The 20,245-nt window shown below is 41.5% G+C and overlaps 1 protein-coding gene across 1 annotated transcript in view; it reads right to left on the minus strand.

The window, feature by feature from the left end:
- LOC116329202 (voltage-dependent T-type calcium channel subunit alpha-1I-like) overlaps positions 1 to 20,245 on the minus strand; it is a 91,390-nt gene that overhangs the window by 38,960 nt on the left and 32,185 nt on the right. Inside the window, exons 5-16 of the mRNA XM_039611124.1 lie at positions 18,257 to 18,605; positions 17,764 to 17,856; positions 12,818 to 13,142; positions 12,100 to 12,488; positions 8,461 to 8,612; positions 7,961 to 8,146; positions 5,137 to 5,254; positions 4,838 to 4,993; positions 3,440 to 3,530; positions 2,359 to 2,513; positions 1,119 to 1,823; positions 478 to 578 (exon numbers count right to left, since the gene is read on the minus strand). Coding sequence (XP_039467058.1) covers positions 478 to 578; positions 1,119 to 1,823; positions 2,359 to 2,513; positions 3,440 to 3,530; positions 4,838 to 4,993; positions 5,137 to 5,254; positions 7,961 to 8,146; positions 8,461 to 8,612; positions 12,100 to 12,488; positions 12,818 to 13,142; positions 17,764 to 17,856; positions 18,257 to 18,605 — 2,820 coding nt within the window. The remainder of the gene's footprint in view (positions 1 to 477; positions 579 to 1,118; positions 1,824 to 2,358; positions 2,514 to 3,439; positions 3,531 to 4,837; positions 4,994 to 5,136; positions 5,255 to 7,960; positions 8,147 to 8,460; positions 8,613 to 12,099; positions 12,489 to 12,817; positions 13,143 to 17,763; positions 17,857 to 18,256; positions 18,606 to 20,245) is intronic.

Genomic DNA, 20,245 nt, shown 5'->3' on the forward strand with positions numbered 1-20,245 from the left:
AGCAATTAAATGTCTCCGCTGCAGTGTTTATAAGGGATGGATGAAAAGAAATGGAATGAATATGAAAATGAATTGACTACGAGAGAGAGCGAGATCGACTTTATTCCAAACTGTTCGGGGACACACATGGACACGTTTAAATGGCTTTTATTAAAATACTCAACTGTGCCTAGTCAAACCCTTCCTCTCAGATTGTAACATGGCATCACTACAAGTTAATGCATAATTTAACGAACTGCCTACAGTATTAAATTTATGCCTCCCCTCTTGCTCTCTGACTAAAGGGGAGGGTTCAGAGGAGATCGCTTTGCTATTTGTAAGGTGGCGATCAATGCTCTAATGCAGAGGTTCTGTCGCAGGAACTTGAAACTGTCCTTCACACTGATGAGCTGTGAAACAGAACTGGGCAATCCGTTCGTACGTTTGGAAGACTTGAGCACAGCGTCGGTAAAGGCTTCGGATAAAAGCGAGGCTTACTTGTTCTGCGGGGAGAAAAGGAAGACGGACCAGTCTTCTCTGGTCTCACACCAGTCTGGTCTGTACGCTTCTAACATCTTCTGGATGCGGAAGCACAAGCTCTGCAACAAACACACATATCAGTACAGATCGTGGCACACACACACATGCACACGCACACACAGAACGGCAGAGCGAAACCGTCTGTTTAGATTCCATAATTAAATTATTTACCAAAGTGAAACACTTCTATGGCAACAGCTCGGAGCATCTTCCAACATTACCATCTGTATAGCTCTTTCCCCCGCTGTCTAAATAGTCCTTTCTAATTAACCTTGTTTCCCTCATACACAGACTTGTTTATAATGAAAACAATGAGGCTCCCATGAGGCCCAGGTGATAGGGAGTGCGGGCTTTGCACAAAGTAGTTGGAAATCCTACACAAGAGAGCGGGAGATTATTGCACGTGTAAAGCCTTATACTTGAACATAAAAGCTAATGGTTTGGTTGTTGTGTATTACAAACCTAGATTGCGTTTCTTTGTTCTCTCTAAATGCTCTTACATAGTGCGTCTTAGAGCTGCTTATCTGCATCTGCGGAATATTTCCTCATGCATCTGTGTCTAATTTCCTTGACCGCACATGCACACAATAGTAGCCTACATAGTCGATGTCATCATCCAGGTCCTCTCGGTCCTTGCTCCGTGCGTTAACCTGGGGGAAGACCTCAGCCATCAGGTGGCTCTGGGGATTGGACCCTCCGGCGTGCTCGGTTGGATGTCTAGGCGGGGGCTGGAGGAGCTGTGACAGTGGAGTCTTCCCGTTACAGTCTTGGTGAAGCCCTCCGAAGTTGCCACCGCTGCTGATTATCATCCCTCCAGAGAGGCTCTTCTTTCTGTGGTTGGCATTAAGAGTCATGGAGGGAAGGGGGTGCTGCAGAGGGTGAGTTTGTCCAGGCACCTGGAGCAGGTGTGGCAGCTCTAGCGAAAGAGCTCTCCGGTCTCTCCTGGGTCCAAAAGAACCTGGGAGCATGGGATGTGGAAGATGGAGGGAGTGGGGAGTGACGGCAGGTGGGGAGAGAAGAGACTCCTCCTCGTCCGGCTGGATATGATGCAGGTGGTGGTGTGGGGATGAGGAGGCACGGGGACCTCGGATTCGCAGGCTTCCTCCGACCACCCCTCCTAGACCTCCCAAGCCGTAGCCATAGAAGGGCCTTGAGGAAGTCGGGGTGAAGGCAGGACTAGCAGAGGGGGATGAGGAGGAGCATGGCCAGCCTCCTAGGCTGTTCCAGCTAGAGCGGCGAGTCAACAAGGCATGGTGCTGGGGAGGCAGAGGACGGCCCCAGTTGTGGTAACCTCGACCTGGATACTGAGAGAGAAAGACTGATATGATATCTGGAAGTATTATAACATCAGTGCAACTCTTATAATGCATTTTTATAATAATTTACTATTCATTACAGTTCCGTTTAATTACGCTAGCTGTAGCTCAGGAGGTAGAACAGGTCATCTGCTAATAGGACGGTTGGCGGTTCAGTCATTGGACTTAATGTCCTAAATATCCTTGGATAAAAATACTGACCCCAAGTTGCTCTCAGAGGCATTCATCTAAGTATGTATGTGTGTGAATTTTAAATAGAAACGTGCTTAGACAGAAAATGTATGAATGGGTGAATGAGGCAAGTGCTTTGAGTGCTCAGGTAGAGCAGAAAAACGCTGAATAAGAACCAGCACATACATTTTCAGCGTAAAACCTTGAAATATGATGAAAATCTATGTTTGTGACTCTACTGTCAATACTGCTGTTAAATTATACCGACCAATTAAATTTTATGTCATAAGAGCAGCTATGCTCTTTGTTTGCTTTTTTTTCAGCTTCTTTATGTACAGTCCCATCAACTTACCACAGCTCTCTGCTCCAGATTGGCTCTGCCAAGAGAAATGACACTATTCTTCCTGGAGCTGAGAGCAAAGGTCAACCTCTCTCCTGGAAACAAACCGGCAGGCAATGGGGACATGTCCAGGTGCCCGTTAGGAGTCAGGGTACATATCTTTGGGTCTGCAGGAAAGAAGAAGAAGGAGGAGGAGGAGAGGGAAAAAGAAAATACACAGTGCTAAATGGTGGGAAGAAGAGAAATAAGACAGATGAGTGAGAAGGAAAACTAAAAGACTAAATAAGCCCTTCCCTCCTTTTGTTTGCCTTGTCTTTGTTGATGCCACGAAAGCACAAAACTCCACACTCTCCATCACTGTACGCAATAAATGTCTTAAAACAATGTTACAGTCAGCTCCAGGAGGAAGAGGAAGATTTCATTTACACTAAATTGCCTTACAGGACCAGGGAGGAACTTGTAATAGCGAAACAGAGAGATATCTCAGAGTGCTTGTCCATTCTCAAACGTATCTTTTGATGGAATAGGTCTCAGCAAACATTGCCATTCCAAATGTGTTTCCCTTCCATGTACCCTGACATTTATGGGCAAGATTTGAGGTCGGGAGAATTGTGATCAGACGCCATCAGAGGACTCGCTAATGCGCTGCTAAATGCTGCTCGCCGCTGCAGGATGGTGGTTCTTGGTGAGTTCGCTTTTGTTACGCCGGGGGACATGTGGGGAGAGAAGTGGATAGAGGCATGGCATCAGTCATGCATTATTTAAAGTTTGCTCTGCTTACATTCCAGACTGGGAAAAGGGAAAAAAAAAAAGGTGCTTAGGTATGTTTGTTGTGGAACTCATACCAAGTTTTTGATGCCCGAGGCACAACAAATCACCTGACGCCACAGAGCTTGAATATGACGGTGCCCCTCGAGCAAACAGATTTAAGTGTTGCAAAGTTGATGCTGGATAATAACGAGAATTTTTCAAAAACTGTTATATTTGCAAATCTGTAAGTATTGGGGAGAAATGGCAATAAAATTCTAGAGATGAGAAAAAAATTTGTCTGTAAACAAAAATATGCAGTGAAGCTGTGGGAGGTAGCATTCACCTGATAGGTGCAGGGAGTCTTTCTGTTTGTCACTGTCATCGAAATTGCAGGAAGACCTGTCATCGTCTGAGTAGGAGCGATTTGCATCACCCTGTTTTTGGGGACAGTGAGAGAAAATAAATGGGCGAATCAGAGAGAGAGAAGAAACAAACAACGAAGCAAAGAGCGTGTAAAAAAAGAAAGAAAGAAAAGAAATAATGAGCAATTACAAGCTAACAATTACAAGCTTACACATTCCTAATTTTCAGTTCTTTCTTTATTACCCAATTATCTAAGACACATTTCCTCCCAGGGCTGTTGGTTAGCGCTCACTTGTCAGATCTAGCTCTGAAACACTGATGTTTACTTCTCCGCTCTAACTGTGACACGAGTCAGTGATTGCAGTTTGTGGACGTTTAGTATTCCTACATGGGTGAAAACCCTGCAGTTCATGTTAACTTATGTGGATGTGGATTGTGTTAGATGACCTCGCTCTTATAAAATCTGCATTTTTAGGGGTGCAGAGGACTTTTTCTACATGATAAAGAAAGTAAATGAAAGAGATCTGTAAGCATGACTCTTTGGCCTTAAAAGTAAATGTGCAAAATATAGAGGTCCATAACTTAACTACTTTTGGGGAGTATGAATAGCCATGGGGGAGGTCTTTATAAGCAGGAAAAGCTGTAAAACCTGCAAAATTACAGTTAAAAGTTCCAAGTTTGTGCCCTCCTTCACATTTTCTAAAGCCATCTAGTGGTCCAGATGGGCCGACTCTGGCCCCCAGGCCTTATGTTTGACACCCCTGGCTTAAAGTGTCAGCTTGTTTCTGTTATTCTCAAAGGCCAATGTTTGTATAATTATTTCATATTCGTCCCGTTGTCTCAAACCTTTCAGTGAGGACTATTTTATCTGGAATTTGGCTCAATTAAAATACGAGTGAGCACAGACAATTAGAGATAAAGAAAGCGGTTACATTACATTCATTATGCAGCAAATTAATGATGTATTTCCTACTGTTGTGTGGACATTGCTATTAAAGTAATCCACTGGGTCCTTAGTTCCTCAGACACAGGAAGTGCATACACACTCTTGTGTTCACTTGTGCAGCCAACAACAGAAGATTTGCTATGCTTTGGTTGGAGGTCAAACAGAAGAAGTAGCTTCAGCAAGAATGAATAATAATAATAATAAAAAAATAGCTGGCTGTTTAACCAAGGTAGCTCCTTATTCTTTGTTTGAGCCACTGTGAAGGCTGCAAAAGTTGGCGAACAGATCCAAAAAACACTAAAAGACAGCCTAAAAACACATGATGAATCCCAAAAAGCAAAAAGCCAGTTATTTTCTATTGATTTGGCTAATCTGCTTGGTCATTTTCTCTCGTCTCCATGCTGCCTACTCCCCTAAATCCAGGTGTCTTACCTCTGCTTGAAAACCCTCAACCAAGATGGCCACGAGCAAATTGAAGAGCACGTAGTTTCCAAACGTCATAAGAGCTACAAAGTAGAGAGCGGCGCAGGGAGAGGTGGACGCCATGCCATTGTACAGCACCATGTTCCAGTCCTCCTGGGTGAGAATCTGCAGCCAACATATTCACAGAGTGAAACAGGGGACACACAAAAACACACACAGACACTCACCTACACAAAAACGTGTACGTGCAGTCATAAGCGCACCTATTAATGATTAATGCTGTGTTTGTGTGTCTGAACTATTCTTACCTGAAAAACGGTGACAATAGCCCAAAGCAAGGAGTCAAAGTTCTTCCTGTCAGGCACAGTGTCCCCCGCTTCTGTCTTCAAGCTAAATTTACAGCCAAATATGTGCATCCCCAAGATGCTGCAACACAAACAAGGGTTTTGTCCTGTAATTACTTATTTCAGTCACAAATCCTATCGCAGAGTGAGAATGCAATTATCTTGTTAAACTGGATGTTGTAACAAGAATATGAAATCCAGAAAATGCCATTAATATAAGTGCTGTTTAGAGGAATTATGAAGACATTTGATTTTAAGGTTAAAGTCTCTGTAGCTCTGTGATTTAACTGGTCACTAATGGCTATAGTAATTAGAAGTATGGGCCAAATGCCAGTGGCTCAGGATATCATTAGCTGACTAAAAGCTCAGATGTCATCTGTTCTCACACTCATGCTTCACTAGAGAGATAAAGAAGCTGGCTGGCAGGTATGCATACACACAAACGTAGGATTGGGTAACAATCAGTATACAAGCATAACATCATTATGCAGCAGCATGTAACTCATCTATCAATGTCAAAGTGACTGGTGCCAGTTATGATAAATTCTCCTGTTAACACATCATTTTTCAATTATTTTAAAGTCATCAGCAGGTACATCATAATATTTTCTTAGGTGTAATATGAAGGTAGAATGAATGTTTAAGTGATCCATATACCTGAGTAAGTAATTAAATTAAGTATTAGTGTAATTCACCCTTTCTGTGGCTGAGATTTTACAGTTGACCTACTGGAATGATTGGTACCAGGAAAGCGTTGCTAACGGTAATTTACAGGCAATTTGAAAACTGTCCAAATTTAAATTAAACCATCTTATTAATATGCTGCACTGGAACTTGGATATGACAACTTAATACAATACAGTTTACCTTTGTCACTGTTCTTTGGCCAGAGACCTATCTGTCTGGTGTAATAGAGACTCAAATGTTTAGAGGAATAATTCTCATTACCTTTGTGGCAGAAGAAAAGTTGGAAAGGGACACAAGGTCCAAAAAGAATAACCTTGATGTAGCTGAAACATGTGTAGGCGCAAATGCTGTGGAACTGCATTGTTATAAATTAACCCTAGAAAGACTGATGCATGAAATAATTGCCAGAAAATTAACTTAAAAAAAAAAAAACTGGAGTGTTGATTGAACCTTCTGACACATTTAAAAAACATATAAAAGTTTAAATTTGTATCACTTTTGCAACATCTGGGATTTTTGAGCAGTTTACAGTGTTGCTTAAAAGTGTAGTGTATAATTTATTTATTTAGATTTTTCAGGAAATAAGAAATAAATCCTGCTGATGATGCAGCAGTCTCAAAAATTCAGGTATAATGATGCACTTGGCATTCGAGGGTCAATACTATTGTTTTGTACAAACTGTGTTCCAGTCTTTATTTAGAGCTGCCTGCACCAACAAGTGCTTTTATGTTAATCTCCTACTATTCCAAGAGGGCTTTTATTTCAAACTGTCAACCCAATGATTTGTTTTATGCTATCAAACTATCCTGTGTACTGCGGCACTCTCCTGCACTCGTCTTTTTTCTCTTCTCTTCCTCCTCACTCACTAATGGCAGATCACTGCCCCTCCCTGAGCTTTCTTCCTGTCAGAAGGGAGATTTCTTTTCTTCCCACGTGCTTGCTCACAGGGGATCAGCTAATGATTGGGATTTTCTTTCTAATATTATGGGGTCTTTACCTTACAATGGGAGCACCTTGAGGCAACTGTTTTTTTTATATATATATATATATATATATATATATATATATATATATATATATATATATATATATATATATATATATATATATATATATATATATATATATATATATATATGTATATAACTGAATTGAATTAACTGTCAAAAGCAATGTTTTCATAGGACAGTGTGTAGTTCTGTGAAAACCTGTGTACACACAATGATTCAGTAACTTGTAGAACAACCATTAGCAGCAATAACTTAAAATAAATAAGTAAAACTTGAAAAAAAATCATTTTTAGTGTAACTCCTTGATTCTTTTCCACAATCTTGCAGATTTGCTTCTTGTCCTGATGCTTGAATTTTGGCCAAGCTCTAGATGTGAGACAACTTTAGATGTGAGCACTGCAAGGATCCCAGGTCCTGTGTCTACAAAATAATCCCAAATCATCACCCCTCCACTCCCGTGCCTGATGGTTGGTATGAGGTGTTTGTGCTGCTATGCTGTGTTTGATTATTTCCAACCTTTGGTTTCTCCCCTTTGTTCCAAAGGACATTGTTCCAGAAGTTTTGCGGTTTGTTCAAATGCAGCTTCCGAGTATGGCTTCCCAACAAGCCATACAGGTTCACTCTTTTTCTAATTGTACTGTCATGAACTTCAACATTTAACATGCTAACTGAGGCCTGAGGAGTCTGAGATGTTGCTCTTGGGATTTTTACAGGTTTGCTGAGCATTGCACGGCCTGACCTTGGGGTAAATATCGTGGGAAGACTGTGTGTTTGTGTTAACACACATCTGAATGCTCCAGATCTGCAAACTGCCAAAGCTCCTGTTTGCATAAAGGTGCTCACACTGATGGCGCATCAATCATGTGCATTTGATTAGTACTTAGCTTTCCACAGAACGTTTCACAGAATCCTATGAAAACTTCCTTTTTCACATGGTTGTATATGGACACATATTTTATATTCACATACACAGAAGCATTGAAACATTTATGCACACATCACACCCTCTGTATTCCACATGTTCCTTTTATCACCTTGTTAACTGCTGTTCTCCAAGCCACACTATACATACATACATGCTCAAGAGTTACCTGAAGATGAAGATAAACAGCATAAGCAGCATGCAGAAGGTGGCCACATTGTCCATCGTCTTCATCAGAACCACAAGCTGCCGCCTCAGCGCAGGCATGAATCTCACCAGCTTAATGACCCTCAAAAGCCTGAATGTCCTCAGCACCGACAGACCACCGTCTGCCTGGCCAATGATCTCACACACACTGGGGCGAGTGCACATGTGTTTAAAAAGCAGGGGTAAAATGAGAATGGCAAAGATGTGGTGAAATTTGTAAAAATGTATGTGGTCATTTCAAAAGAAATATGGGGAAAGGAAGACCAAAATTAATAAGAGTCAAGAGAAATGAGGGGAAATAGATAAGAAAAGATTAGATAAGAGGCTAAGTTAGTCTTTAAAAAACAACATTTAATATTACACACATCAAGGCAGAAAATTCTCATTCTGTAAGCACACATAATCCATACTAGGGTGATAAGGAACATACAGTATTCTCAATCAGCCACGCATATCACACACCTGATGATGACGATGATGCCATCAAAGATGTTATACGGGTTCCTCAAGTATTCAAAGAAGCCAAAGGCAGTGAGCTTCAGGATCATCTCCAGCGTGAACATGCTGGTGAAGACGATGTTACAGATCTCCAGGACATTGGTCAGCTCCTCAGGCTTGGTGGAAACATCAAAACAAAATCAGAAGGGTGAGCTTTGGAGGTGGATATACACCGCTTCCTCTTTTGTTGCACCATAAACCTTAAAAAAGCTGGACCCAACATTGGAGTCACTGATTTCTCATGCTATTTGAGGGCTGTTACAAAAAATGTACCATTATTTTTTACCCTAAATTTCAACTCTGGAATACTACATGATGTGCACAAGCACCAGTGCCTCATCAGTGGAAAAAAGGTCAGACTGACACAAACCAATGACGAGAAGCGAAGAGGTTACAGGAGCTCAAGCACTGCAAGTATTTGAAGTTAAAAACAGAGCAGTGCCAAATACACACAAAGAGATAAAAACAGTTAATATTAAACCAGTGCTTTTCAATCACAGCTGCTGTAACAATAGATACGGGAGCCGCTGCCAAACAAAACAACTGCGCTCGTATTACTTTTCTCTGCTTGCTCTGAAAAAGCTGCCAGTCAAACTGTCAGTCACTTGAAGAGAGAATTTACCCTTACCTGGCACATAAGATTAACACATACATCTTATCTGAGAGAGGCAACAGTCAGAGATCAAGAGAAGAGGCAGAAAAGTGGGAAAACAAACAGTTTCCTGGCACAGCTGTTTATGTGAAATTGTAAAGGAAAACTCACATCAGGGGGAAAATAAACAGGAAATGAGAAAAGGGATGGAGAGTGTGCATTGCCTGTGTAGCACACGGTGTCAAACACTGGCTGAATAGGACAGCCTGTTATCTGGAATTGCCAAAGCGCATCATACATATATGAACACGCCACACATATAGCACACATACACACACGCCCACATGCACGTACACCCCCGCGCGCCAGTCAATTCCAAGTTTATTTCCATTTCTATGCGCAGACTGGCTTTATGCAAGTATGCTTTGTGTGTGAGTGGATGTGTGTTATGCGCGATATGGATCAGATGCTTTCTCCAATACCCCCTGTGAATTTTAGTTTCAAAAGCCAGTGGAGAAATAGCCAGCTCGCCCTGCCAAAGTTAGCAAACCATGTCAGGGAAACACACACTCTCTCAGCCCTCCCCTCCTCTAATCCGCTTTGTCTCCCAGTCTATCTCTACAACACCCCTAGTTCTCCACGCCTTTTTCTTTCTCTTTTCTGAGTCTCATTATCAGGCCGACACATCTCTTCCCAATCAATATCCTCCTGTCGATCAGAGGGAGAATGAGGGAGGGAGAGGGAGAAGGAAAACCAAAAATAAAAATAAAAATGGAAGGATTGTTTGAAAGTAGATGATGACATGACGGGTGAGGAGGGGAGAAAGATTTTTCATCAGAGATGAAGAAGGAAGAGCAAAAAAGACCTGCAAAAAGATTTGTTAGTTTCATAGCTTGAAGGTGGCTGTTATGATGGTACAATCTAAAATTCGAAGAAACGTAAAAAAAAAGGCTGCAGATCAGCAATAGTATGATATGGATAAATGAACATAGATGGAAACACCCCGCCAAAAACAAGTTGCATCCCTTAGCAGCTGCTCTAACCTTGACCTACGCCCATAACTCCCTCACGAGTCTTAAGTGCAAACACAGGATATGAGATTTATTGCTATTGACAGAACCATCACGGCCCTTGACACCACAATTTAACTCAGACAAAATACCATCATCACTCCCTCCCTGTTGTTTTCTCCTCCTCCTTCCTTCTCCCCCTTCTTCTTGCCCCATTACCTTTCATTCCCTAGCAACGTTTCTCCTCATACTCTCATACCTTTGATCTCCCATGTTACTTTTTCGCCTGTTCCTGCCCTGCATATGTCCCCTGAAAATCCATCCCATGAGACAAGTGTCCTCTCTTGTTACTCGCCTGAAATGTGCCAGCATGACTGTTTCATGAATATGAATGAATGAGCTACGCCCTCAAGTGTGACTGCGTATGTGTGGTTTCTTTTGAAAACTAATGAATTAGTAATAATTATTAGTCAAACTTAAATATATGAGCACAAAAATCGTCCGCTGTCACATGTGACACCTATTTGAAATCAGACTGTAAATACAAACCTTTAACCTAAGCCACTGTGGTGCTGTGGTACAGCAGCTGTGTGGTTAGTCATATTTTGGGCTTCAGAGTTCGTGTTTAAGAAGAAAACACTGAAGTTAAGACTTCTGCACCGCAAAGCCAGCGCACACACCTGTGTAAGTGCTCCTGTCAGTCTTGCAGAGGGAGAAAGACTCAAAAGACAAGGCAGACGAGGCGTCTGCGAGTGTGTGCATGCAAACGCGTGTGGGTCCCTGCATACGTGCCTGCTCTGAAGTGCGTGCACTCACACGCGTGCACAGAATTGCACGGGGAATAGAGCTGAAAACTGCTGTGTAACCGGCATCTGCCTCACACTTCCTCTCTCGCTTGTCTCCTCCTCTTCTTTTCCCCCGCACAACCCTCGTTTATTTTTAGAGTCTTCAGAGATGAGGGAGAGAAAGAGAGAGAGAGAGAGCGCAACTACCCTGTACGCTGTCAAAGAGCGCGTGGGCGGATGAGAGAGGGAGAAGCGGGGAGACGGAGGATGAAACTGAGGGAGGTAAAAAAGAGTAGGTGAGTAGATGAGATGCTCGGGGTAAGGCGGGAAGGATGGAAGGAAGGGAGACAGCAAGGAACAAAGGAACAAGTGGGGGAAAGTGCAAAGGAAAGGTGCACAGAGGGATTTGTGGGGAGAATAAGGGGAGAGAGGTGGAAGTAAAATTAGCAAGGGAGGGAGCATGAAAGACAGACAGAAAACAGAATGGGAGAGAGAATGGAGCAAAAAGAAAAAAAGCTGTCTTATGTAACAGCTTGTGAGTCCATGTGTTTCTGTTGGTGCATGCGCAAGAATATAAAAAGATATTTTGTTTATGCGCCTGCACATGGTTTGCAAAAAAACAAAAAGGATCTGCATTGTGTGTTTGCGTGTGCAACTATTTGTGTTCATGTGTGCGTGCGTATTCTTGGCAGGCTTCTCTCACTCTCGCTTTCAGACACCTGCCTTGTCTGCCTCTGAGGAGGCTTGGCCCATGTTAAAAGCCAGCTCGGTTATGTCTACCGCTAGGCTAAATGTTTACACCTCGATCATGAAACTGTTAGGCACTGATGCTCCTCCAGTCCCGCACTCGTCGCCCTGAATGTCATCTGCCGTAACGCTGTTTCTTTCTGCTGATTTGCTGGGGTGGGAGAAATGATTACGGTAACACACTGTATTGATACTGTCACTCTCAAACCCTCTAGGCAACACTCCAAAACAGTCACTCTCTTTGGCTTTTGGAATCGGTTCAGAAATAAGTAATGGCGAGGTTCATAATAAAAAGAGAGGCCTTAAAACAGAAGATGGGTAAAAATCTAAAACAAACAAACAAAAACCTCTCACCACTCAGTGTGGATTTTTTCATGACCTGATGTGAACTGACGTGAAAGGTGGAAGTGCCGCATGAACTTGAGTGAGGTGAAGATGAGGGAGGTCTCTTAATCGAAGCTGATCTTACCTGGTTGTGATGCTCGATGCCCATACTGATGGTGTTAATGAGAATAGCAATCATAATGCCCCTGCTGAAGTACTTGCTCTCCACAATGCCCCAAAGCTTCCTCCTCATACCGTTCCAGAGGTCCTTACAATGTCCAAAGCACGTCCTTTTCCGCTTCCTCTCTCCATCTCCCCTCTCCTCCAAGTGGTTCTCCTCTTTGCTCGTCTCCTTAACCGCATCCTCTTCATTTTCCTCGCCACTGGCAGAATCTCCCACAGCCCTCACCCCCTCCTTCAATGATAACGCACATATAGGGCAGTCCTCGGGATTTTGAGGGACAGACAGACTGATGGAATTGGCTAGTGGCTGAGAGTCGTGGTCTTGCTTGTTTTGGTGGGGGCAGTGGAACGCTACAGAAACAGCAGAAACAGAGTGACAGGGGAAAAAAAAGATGTGGATACAGTCTCAAATACAGAACTTTTTTGGGTTTTTTTAACCAAGTATACAAAAGATTTAGAATATTTTTAAAAAATGACCCAAGATCAGGTATGCACTAGCAGGACTGTGAGATTTATTATCTAAGAAATGCACGATCCAATCGGGCCGTCATCATGTTTTGAAAAACCTCAAATTCAGCTCTTGCTCTTATGTAATTGTACATCTTATCTGAAATAGAACTGCCAAATGTTACATAAATAAGAATATTCTCATTGTTATTTTCTGAAACCCTCCTACTCACATCTCGGATGCCTCAAATGATGCCGTTCTCCGTTCACATTGCCTCCACCCCGCCTGTTACCCCTGCCTCCACCAGCCGGCGGGGGCTTGCCCCTCAGCGTGTAATAGAGAGCTGCCGATCTCCTCTTAGCCTTGCGGAGGACATGGCAGACCAGCTGGAAGATCTCTTCGTAGCAGTCTCCAGGCTCAGCCATGCTGGCCAAGGTGGAGGAGGACAGGCACTGCGCCCTTTGCTCCTGCATCAGCTGGTGCTCCCGCTGTTTGGTCTCTGAGAACTGGGTGGCGATAACCACTAGGCACAGGTTGATCATGAAGAATGAACCGATCTGGAGAAGCAGAGGCAAAAAAGTTGACCCCGTGAGATTAAACCCAGTGCGACGGAAGGCAAACTCCTGCAGGCATGTCAAAGTTTATTGTTTTGTTGTAAAAGCGCATAAATCAAGGTTTGACAAAATTAACTAAAACAAAAAAGCACGGATACGCCGCCTTATTTGAATAATCAGCCCATGGCTAAAGCAGATGTTGCTCATTTAGGAAACATGAAAAATGTGGTCTTTCTTCAGTGGTAAATACACACTTGCCTATTCTAATACTGTGCTCTGTTCCCCCTTTAGAAATGGTAGCACACATGCTAAAGGTCTCTGAAGGCTGGCTTCCCACCAAACCGAGACTGATTGGAGCAGACAGACAGAGCCAACACATGCCCAAAGCACAGTTCAGCGTCTGGCAATCTCTCTTTCTCTCCTTCTCTTTTTATTCTCTGACTCGACTTAATGCTCCCTCCCCTTCGTGCACTCAACATTAATTTTTACTTTTCTCACGCCTTTGCCTGACAAGCATTCCCTAGCCACTCTCTCTCACTGCTTTCTTTTTTTTAGACTGTTTTTCACAAAAGAAGTTTGATTTTCTTATCATGAGTTAAAGTAAGGTTTGGCAGCAGAGAGGAGATGAGGTTCACTGTGAACGCTACGTGCTGACTGACCCTTTTAGTGGCAGTAATGGGAATCACTATGGGACTGCTGAAACTGCCTTTATTGGTGTGCTCTGAGCAGGTTACAGACCAATGAATAGATCAATACTGGCTAATGGTGAACAACTAAAAAAAACAGACTGCTGGATGGATAGAGCAGCTTTTAACAGTGTTTCAGTTTTGTGCATCAAATCTGAACATGTATCTCTCTGCTTCAGTGATATAAATACATGTTCAGTACATACATAGACATACTGCACATACATATCTATAAGACCAAAGCATTTTGAGATGTCATGCTTAATAAGTCATTCACAGATATAAAATCCAAACCTAATGACATTCCACTTTTAGACTTTCATCCAAAGTGATCAAAGATGCAAAGGAAAGGTGAAGGAGAGAGCGAGGAAGCCGGAGGGAATGAAATAAAGCGGCTCCAGAGATATTTACAAAGAGAGAAAGAGAGAGGAAACATAGATGGGAGGTGTGTTTGTAGAGAGGAGGAGAGATACCCATCTGTGGCCTGTGGGTCAAAGGAGGTCTGCAGGTGTGTGGGGCTTTGATTTCCCTCCAGGTTTGCATCTGCGTGCGTGTGTCTATTCTGTGATTCTGATCAGTAGACAGCTTTACGCATAATGAGCGAGGGCAGCCCAATATCACGCATTCACACAATCACTGCATTATGCATGCATGCAAGCTCACACACACACACACATACACACTCAAACACATACATATTCACATAGACAAAAGCATGTGTGATCACACACACGTCATCGCTTAGATGAGCTTAGCTTATAACAGATTGCATATGCAGTTGTAGGCAGAAGTTTGCACACACTCATCCTGGGCATGAATGTCATGATAATTTGGGGCTTTTAATGATTTCTTTGAAATGCTCTTTTTTGCAGAATGGAAGAACTTTAAAAAACTAATTGGGTGCACAAGTTTGAATTTATTTTTGATTTTTTCTAATCCACATGGGGTCCTCGACACCTCGACTTCATGCTTTTGGTAGTAATCAAGAAGAGTCTGGCATAGTTAAGGTTGGATATTAGACCACTCTTCTTGGCAGGATTGATAGGGTTCATTTGAACTGGTTGGTTTACTGGTACGAACCCATCTTATAAGCAAAGTGGACAAATTTTCATTACTGTTGAGGTCGGAGCTTTGGGAAGAGCATTTCAGAAGCTCTTTTGTTTTCTTTCTTTATCCATCTGTTTTAATGCATTTATGTGATCATTGTCCTGTTGGAACATCCGGTGTGTACCGACCTGGGTACAAATTTTAATTGTGTAGCTGTGGATTTAAGGTTAAGTTAAAAAGACTGAAGGTAATCCACTAATCCACTTTGTGCAATGTATCAGTACCACTGACAGCTAAACATGATGTTACAACCACCATGCTAGACAGTTGGTACAGTCTTCTTAGGTTTGAAAACTTCACCATACTTCTCCAAACTTGTCACTGTGGCTAAATCTTTGCCTCATCTTATGATAAAACTGCAATTTGGCTTGTCTATTCGGGTAGCTGAAATGTCAGTCAAGCTAGAAGATGTTGATTTCGGAGCAAGGCCTTTGTTCTTGGTCAGCACCCTCTCAGTCCATAGAGGGTGCGGACAAAAAGTCGCTTCACTGTTGACAGTAATGCTGGTGTTATAGCAGTTTCTAGTTCATGGCAGGTTTGAGCCTTGGTGGGTTATCCTGAATATCTTAACCTATTTTGTCTCATCAGAGGGTGACAGGTTTGGTCTTATTCCAGACTTTGTGAAAGTGGTGACACATCTAAGTAACTTGTACTTATTGAAAAATGTTTGAACGGATGATCTTGGACTCTGCTGTTGTTTGGAAATGACTCAAAGAGACTTTCCCAGCTTGTGTTCGTCTACAGTTCTTATACTCAATTAGTTCTTTGGGCTTTCCCATTGTTCAGTTATTGCTCAATGGGTTAGAGAAAAGAAAACAGAAAAAACAAAACCTACCATTGTAGTCAGTCGTGATCACTATGAGATGTTAACAAGCCTTGGCCTTGAAAGGATAAAATACACTGAAGAACCTTCAGCAAAATTTATTAAAAGATTTAAGTTATTGTATGCAATTACAACTGTATGCGCTCCTATGCTGGAGTCATCACATATATTTTGGTATTACTTTTTTCATATACACACAGGTAACTGCCTAATAAATGCCCTCTTGGTTGTGCTTAGATCTTATACACTTACTCCCGTTTACCCTCACAGTTCACTCTGATATCGCTACTTTGGGTTCCACACTTGACAGTATATCAAGTTCCAAACAGACAAAGATGAGACTGTGTTTGACACTGTGGAGGTTAAACTTCTTTTTGTCTCTCAGTTTTGTACCCCAAACCACACACTTACATGACTGATTAACAGGCTTTCAAGCGCGGGGTACTCCACTTCATAATGACACAACAGACGGAGAGAAGGGGTGGATGAGGGAGTGAGAGTTTGATGAGTAAAAGACAGTAAATGGAGGGACTACAAAGGAAAAGAATAAGAGCATTCAAGGTGACCCTGACTGTGTGTAGAGCACAATAAGAGCCCATTGAAGTGTGTGGCTGAAAACTTCTCATGGTGTCAGCAATGCTTCCACGGCATCACTTAAAAACGTTGGGTGGCTGCCAAACAGACTGGAGCTTTGCAAGGAAGCTCAAAAGGAGCAACGCATTTGCGTCAGTTAGTTACACCAAAACTATGTGGGCATTTGCACCACAAAGGGAGCAGTCTGTCTAGAGCAGTTAGGCGACATGCAATCTCTTAATCTCTGTAGCTCTCATACTGAACCTGAAAACAAATGAGCTTGTTTTGTTTGGTCAGTTCTTAGTGCCAGATTGCAGCAGTTTGGGCATGAAATCTGACTGCAAATCAGTGCGATGATGTAATCATCTGTTGGCCCTTAATGTAATTGGAACAAGAGGGGTACGTGATATGAGACTCTAAACAGTGGGTTAGTACAAACCAGGAAAAAGCGATTATGCTGTAATGTGACACCACGTCCATATCTTGCAAAAAGGTGATTCTTGCACTGACAAGTCTGAGGTCTCATCTGCCACAGAGTGGATGGACTTTAGTCAGCAATCACATCAGCAATAACAAAGAATTGGACGCAGGATTAAAATTCAAATACCCCCAAAACATTTCCCTTCCCTCTGATTATACAACTTTATACATGTATAGCAAGTGTTCTAAGATCTTTCTCATGGTAACATTTTTTAACGATTGAAACTGCTCTTCTGCTCAGGCCTGGCACTCAAAGTGCTTACTATAAGCATCAATATCCCATTCACACACACGTTCACACATTCACACTCCAGTGACTACATCAGGTTTAACTCAGGTTTCAGCATCTTGCCCAAAGAAACAGGTCAGAAGAGCCAGGGATTGAACCATCAACCTTCCAGTTAGCAGAAGACTTCCATTACTTTTAGAAAGTATCAGCACTACAAAGCTTCTCACCTCCTTTCTTCTGCCATGTTATCTTCCTGATCTTATTTTGTCTTTCTTTTAATGTTCACCTGCTGGTAGGAAAGTGTAAAATCTGTGACTTCTGTGGCACTGTCTATTGTACTGACACAGTGGGAATGAACAGAGTTTACAGGCAGTCAAAAGCATGTGAATGCAGCAAAAACAATCCAACCCTTATTGCGTTGCTGACATTGCATGTCCCATATAACTTTTGCACAGAGCATGCACATGATAACTTTTCCCTTTCGGCACATGATTTTTTGTGTGTTTTTCAGCAGTCCATCAACCTGTACTTGTTTTTTTACTTGCATTTTTCTACTTCTCATTAAAAATCAGTTCAATTAATCACTCAGAAAGGGTGTTTACTGACATATAAATGTAGCAATATACTCACACTAGGAGGCAATAGTCTGTGTATTTCTATAGTTTTTCCAAACATTTATAATAATTAAACATGTGATAAACTGGAATGTTAGTGGAAAGTACTTACAATGATGAGTAAGATGAAGTAGATGAAGTTGTAGAAGGAGTGGGCATCCATTACATAATACATTATCTCAACCCAGCCCTCTAGAGTGATCACCTAGGAGGAAAGATTTGACTCAAAGTTAACATTTGCAATTTGTGCTCCACGGTTTGCTTAGCATTATATAATTTTTTAAAAAGACTTACTTTGCCAAATATTTATCTACTAGTGAAGGACAGTTTTTTATCACCTTGAAACTCCTCTACATAAATAAATACAAATATAAAATCAGCCAATTTTATTAAAAAAAAATAACATGGAGTAATGAAAAAGTAAGTAATAAGAAAAATGAGGAAAATAGAAAAGTAAATGCTTCTTCGGTGCAAAAAAAAGAATGCAGATATCTAATTAAAAACAAATAAATGAACAAAAGAACACTAAATCATCAGCACCAAATAACCACAGTCCAAAAAGAAGGTTATTATTACTACTCATTACCCTTAGCACACAAACCTACCTGGAAAATTACAATCCAGGCGTAGACAATGTTGTCAAAGTTGATGGCACCTTTGTGGGGGTTAGTATTCCCAGTGTGGCACCGAGTGTAATATTGGTTCCAGTTTATGCATAGCCCTATTGCTTCACCAGCACCACTGCTGTTCGCCAGAGGCTCAGGACTAAGGCCCAGCGCCTGTCTGTGGAGAGCGTCCTCCTTATCCAGGCAGCATATGCGTCCTCCTTCGCGCCTCGCTGGCACGTCAGTACATGACATTATGCCATTATCAGAAGCCAGGGAGCAGATGAAGGGACGTTCATCATCTTCCTCTGGCCGGTAGTATGGCGCAGGCAGGGTCATACCTGACGGGCTGGAGGAGGAACAAATAATAACGAAGGTAAGATGTTTATGGTATTTTATCCAAATACATAAAATCGTACATAAACTTAAATGAAGTATTTCACTTACTTCATTTAAGGAGCACTGCACCAAGAGGTGGGCAGGGTGATATGAGTGATGACTTAAGGCAAGCATGCTATCACAGGAAATACTCCCTTGCTTTCCTTTCTCTACTGCACACAGTCATAAATATATGCACACACTTTCCCCCCCTCTCATATTTTCGTACATGGCTGTGTCTTTTGACTAATTTCTTTCCAGTTCAGACAAAAAAAGCTTACAACCTTGGATGATTGGATTAATAAGAGCTTTAGGTGATATGTACAGTATATCTATAGAGGCCATACCTGGCAAAGACCTAGCAGACGGTGCTTGAAGCTGCTGCAGTAGACCAAAGCTGTGCTGACAGGTGTGGTAGGGAGGGTTAGAACATGTGTTGCCAGGATATTACAAAAAAAATGATGTTAGGAATTATATAATATACTTTTTTTGTGCTTAATTTTGGAGAAGTGTGTGAAAAATTGCCCTTTCGCCTTTAGTTTTCCAGCAGAAGTGGTTATTAACTGTTTGTTAGCTGCTACTGGATTTCACTGGCATGAATACAGAAACCAGATAATGACAATTAACTTTGTTTGCTTTTTATTTATTGGGTTTGCAGTTTGAGTAGTCACTAAATCCTTACAGCAGTATCTGTGTTTTCTGTTTTTATTGCCATTTCTCCTGTTTGGTGGAGGAGGGGTGGCTGATGTGGCTAAAATAAAAAGGATACAAAAGATGATTCACAGTATTAGCATATGTTTTTCACTCAACAAACTCAAGACAAAGCACGATACACAAATAGTTTTAAAATTATATAATAGTTTATGTAAGGTGAGCATCCTTACTTTATATTACAGAAATAAAATGACAAAGCTGTTTTTCTCCATAACAGAAAACAGCGATAATCTTCAATTCAGTTCTGCTGTTGTTTGAGAAACCATGGAGGATGCACTTTAACAATTCTCTGCTGAACTATCAACACAAACATTTCTGAGGGCTAAATATTTTCTGACTATATGTTTAAAGACTTGAGATGCAAAAGCCTGTAAATATCACCTCCATCAGAAATGAGATGATGATATATCTAAAAAAAGCTCTCAGTGCATTTTGCTTCATACCCTGCAAAATTAGACACAGCACCTTTTCCAAGACATTGTTTTTGCCACTTGCCTTTTCACTACAGTACGTCTACCAATCACAGCACTGCCAATCAGAAGGTACAAATCACATCATGAGATAATTAAACAGGCGAAGTGCCATTTATCAGTTTTGGAGACTGTGATCATAATATTTGCCACCTTCAGGTGCTATTTTGCATCTTTACTTACTTGAAATGACACCAGTACACTCATTTTGAAGTTATTTAATTTTGTTTCCACATTTTTATTCTTTTTTATTGACACAGCATATCATTTTATATCCATCCTACATTTGTCTTTATTTATTGTGAGCACAGTGCAGTTAAAAAAGTATAAATTTACTTAAACCTTACATGCTGTTTGGATCTAATTTGACATATTTTGGCATTTGACAGCAGTAAAACTTCTGTTTGCCTGAACTTTAATAATTTTT

Source organism: Oreochromis aureus, linkage group 4 (assembly GCF_013358895.1).
Source record: "Oreochromis aureus strain Israel breed Guangdong linkage group 4, ZZ_aureus, whole genome shotgun sequence".
Taxonomy (NCBI): Eukaryota; Metazoa; Chordata; class Actinopteri; order Cichliformes; family Cichlidae; genus Oreochromis; species Oreochromis aureus.